Source organism: Onychostoma macrolepis, chromosome 08, assembly GCF_012432095.1.
Source record: "Onychostoma macrolepis isolate SWU-2019 chromosome 08, ASM1243209v1, whole genome shotgun sequence".
NCBI lineage: Eukaryota > Metazoa > Chordata > Actinopteri > Cypriniformes > Cyprinidae > Onychostoma > Onychostoma macrolepis.
In genome coordinates, this window is record NC_081162.1 from 10,507,502 (window position 1) to 10,511,493 (window position 3,992).

General features: G+C 33.5%; 1 protein-coding gene across 3 annotated transcripts; it reads right to left on the bottom strand.

The window, feature by feature from the left end:
- Nucleotides 1-1,800: 1,800 nt before the first annotated feature.
- On the bottom strand, nt 1,801-3,992 carry LOC131546012 (major histocompatibility complex class I-related gene protein-like). Of its 3 annotated transcripts, XM_058785288.1 has the most exons (7): nt 3,936-3,992; nt 3,730-3,851; nt 3,268-3,543; nt 2,810-3,100; nt 2,555-2,677; nt 2,352-2,396; nt 1,801-2,251 (listed from the first exon to the last, which is right to left on the bottom strand). In XM_058785288.1, exons 1-7 carry the CDS (start codon nt 3,977-3,979, stop codon nt 2,229-2,231), a joined length of 924 nt encoding a protein of 307 aa, XP_058641271.1. In that variant the 5' UTR covers nt 3,980-3,992; the 3' UTR covers nt 1,801-2,228. The 3 variants fall into 3 exon arrangements, 2 of the variants coding, with proteins under 2 accessions (XP_058641271.1, XP_058641270.1); XM_058785287.1 differs by having other exon boundaries at nt 3,730-3,984; XR_009272573.1 differs by having other exon boundaries at nt 2,240-2,251; nt 2,555-2,646; nt 3,730-3,984.

Sequence of the window (3,992 nt, forward strand, 5' to 3'; positions counted from 1 at the left end):
TACTTTTACTTTTACATTTACACTTCTTCTTCTTCTACTTAAGTTGCCTGCATTGCATCCTGTATCCATATCGCCATCTACTTTTGTTGTTTTGGATGGTTTATTTAAGATCAGTTTCTTATTTCCTCTGTTTCTACTCTTTCCTTGCAAGTTATTTATTTATACATTTATTTCCTTCACACACATGCGCACACACTGTCATATTACAGAACAATGACTGGAGATGATTTAACTGCTTCTAGACATATTCTAAGAACTGTATGTACTCTGTACTGTATTGTACTCTTTAATGATGTGACTGATGCAGCACTTTATTTCATGCATCCATACTCAATACTGGATCTAATCAAAGCTTGATAAACCATTAACATTATTTTCCTGTTATTGCTCTCACCACATTTAAGCTCCTCCTACAGTTTTGTCTACTTCTTTATGTATTATCTTTTTTCTTTTTTTTTTTTTGTATCTACTGTACCGCCACATTCTAGAACCATAGGCTACTAATGGTTAAACACCAGCAGGAATTTATTTTTCCCAGTAAATAATGTTCTAAATCTTTGGCCGCCCTAAATTTGGAATCATATCACACCGAATAATTTGATAAAATTTTATTAAATCCACATAAAATACAAACTCAGTCGTATTGTATGTTTATGGTATGACACTCATTTTATGGTATGACATCTGGTACTTAAGTAAAAAGACGTATTTTTATGCAAAGTTAATATTACACTATTAGGCTACTTTGCCTATCGCCCATTATAGATCAACTAACATAATCTATAAAGGTGCAAAATGCACTTACTTACGCATATTTGAGAATCAAGATATTTCATGATATATTTTGGGAATATTTCGAATAAAAAAATAATAATATAAGCCTATGTCAGTTATACAGTGGTATTGTGGCTGCTGTGTGTCATATGACAAGCATGAGAGCCCCCGAGCCCCCTCACTCGTGCCCCCTCAGAAATGATGCCCCTGACATACAAAATTATTTGTCAAAATAAATGAAACATGATGACATATTAATTTTAGTTGAAATTGCTATAGATTACTTCTAGAGATTGCAGTGATACATGACATGGTCAAAAATGACTGAATTAATAATACTTAAAGTAGGTTAGGATGAATTTTAAAATTGTGCCCCCTAAAAGCACAAGTGGCCCCTGTCTGCCTGTTGGTCATATATATCTATTTTGCCATGATTTTATAATAGAAGCTTTTATTAGCCAGTTACCTTCATCTTTCATCTATATTACATTATTATTATTTCATTTTACATTATTACATTATTATTATTTCATTATTTCATTGCTATTTCATTTCTGCTATTGATCTGATATGCCCAATAGAAATGTTGACTAATTCAAAGTCTTTGTATATTTAAAATTTTATCTGTTATAATGCCATTTGGAATTCTTTAGTATCATGTTCCATGAACACCGATATAATGAAGTTTAAGTGATGACAGCTTAAGTTCACACTATGATTGCTCCTTTGAAGTCAGCTCCTCTTTTGACTTGTAAATATCACTGATCTGAACTTATTTTATGAATATTTTCATATATTTCTGATTTACAAGACAAAGGTCTTTGTCTTTTTCTAAAAACTTTTCCATGCTATGTGTGCCGTCTCAAAAGGAAAGTGAAAACAATACATTTCAAGAATATTGAGTTGTAACTAAGCAATGTCATATAGCACTAAATGTGTCAGGTGTCCTGTTCATCTAGGGCACAATCTCCCATTACATTGTTCATAACATAAAAGACACAAAGTAGATGACTCATGCATGATGACTCAAGTTTTTATTCAGCATGCCAAATTACTTCTAAAAAACATGTAAATATCTATAATACCGTACAAAGGTAAAACCATCCAACAGAATAACAGTGAACAAAAAAATTCAGTATAAAAAAATATTGCACAACAATACAGCAGGAGACAATGTCCTTAAACATTATTATGATTTCAGACCAGACAGGCTCAAATGTTTATGTTGCATACTATACACTGTTCTGTGTCTATATTACATTATCTTGTCCTTTTAATAAAGCAAAATCGGTCAGTCAGACTGAATAAAATCAGATGGTCATTATCGTAAAATTAATGCTAAAATTATTATCGTAACACAAATGACATCCACCAAGTAAATGGTAAAGCTTTATAACTTTTTCATGTATTATCTTGAATATAGGTTGATAATGTAAGCCCATGTAGATTCTTTTTTATGTTTCATCTTGCACGGAAGCTGAAAGAAAAAAAATCTTCATCTTGTCATGTCCAAAATTTTAAGCCTGAAATTAAAATATTGATTAATTCATATTATCCCATTAAACACAGTTACTTACATGGAGTAAGGGAATAATCACTCTTTGATGTCTCAGATCCTCGTCCTGAATAAGAATGAAAATTAAACCAGGATGAATAAACAATAACACTACAGAAATATAAAACTGCATATAAGGTAAACTCTGAAAGTGTCTCTACAGAAACTGGAGAGTGAAGAGTTTGGTTTCTTTTTTTTTTCTAATTGGGTTTACAGAGCATTTACCAGCAGCACATCTCTTCCTCCATATGATGAGTGCAGTTATGATGAGAACAGCCCCACACATGAACACCAGCACACTGATAACTACAGACAGACTGAAAGATCCTGGGTCAGATTCAGCCACATCTGAAGTTGGGGTGAAGTGATTAAAAATAATAATAATAAATAAATCATTAAGCTATAGACAGTTGTTATTAAACATAATGTTGAATTTGATTTCCAAAGGGGCATTTTACTTAATTGCTAGTTTTGCTTTACCAAAAATAATGTCCAGTTTGTTGTCCAGATTGAGGTGCTTCATTGAACAGTTGTATTTATGTCCCTCACGTAGCTCTTCTTCACTGATCACCAAACTCTTCCTCATCTGGTAAGTTCCGTCTCCGTTGGGCAGAATCTCTCCTCCTGTGATCTGATCATCATCCACAGGCTGACCATCTCTGAACAGGGTCAGGTTAATGTGACGGGGGTAAAAACCAGTGGCCAGACAGCTGATCTGAAGCCCTTGAGAGTCTGAGAGCGTCTTCCTCATGAGTCTGACTCTGGGTTTCACTAAAGAGAAGGATGAGAAGTGTTACTGTTGTTTAACTGTTGGGTTCACTGCATTAGTCGTACATTTGTGATTTATAAAACATTCGAAAGCAGATGTATTTTCTGTCAGCACTTCTGCCTGGGTCATATTTATCTTAATTATACTGAAGTAAATTAGGTCGATTCACCTTTCCTCATCACATTGTTCTTTTCCATATTCAGATACCTCCGCAATGTTTTAATGCAAATAGGTTGATAAATATATTCATGCAGGAACTTTTTATTATGCCATTCTTGTTGGCTCCATGACATCCATGGCTTTTTCACTTGCATATCGTTTTTTTCTGCATTAAAGGCAAACTCTTCTGTATTTAGTTGATCAAAAGCATCCCATGACTTAAGTAGACCTGGTTTATCATTGTTCATTAATTCACATCCAACAAGTCTCTGATGAACATGTACACCTGTAGATGAATGAAAAGAAATGTAAGAATTTTAATTAAGACCTGTTAGTCTTTACTGAAAATGAATACTTGTTTTATCATTACTGTCTCTAGCACATGTTTCTTTTATATTCTGTGTGCATAAACATAAAAATGATATAATTGATATGTATTGTGTGGTGTTATCAGTTTGTTGCTTGAACTAACCTGTGTGGTATGTGTGATTTAGGTGATCCTTAAGATAAAATGCTTGCTGTTTCAGGTTGTTATATATATACTGAAATACAACACCACCATCACTTTGCTCTTCATCATAGTACTGTGATTCACTGTGAGAGCGATAGACAACTTTCCATGTGACTGAGTCATAATACACTATTTGCACATCATCCAACATCACCACAACACTGAACTCAGGAAATGGTGTTTGTCCATCTATGTATGTTGCAAAAGCCATCAGTGAGTGAGAA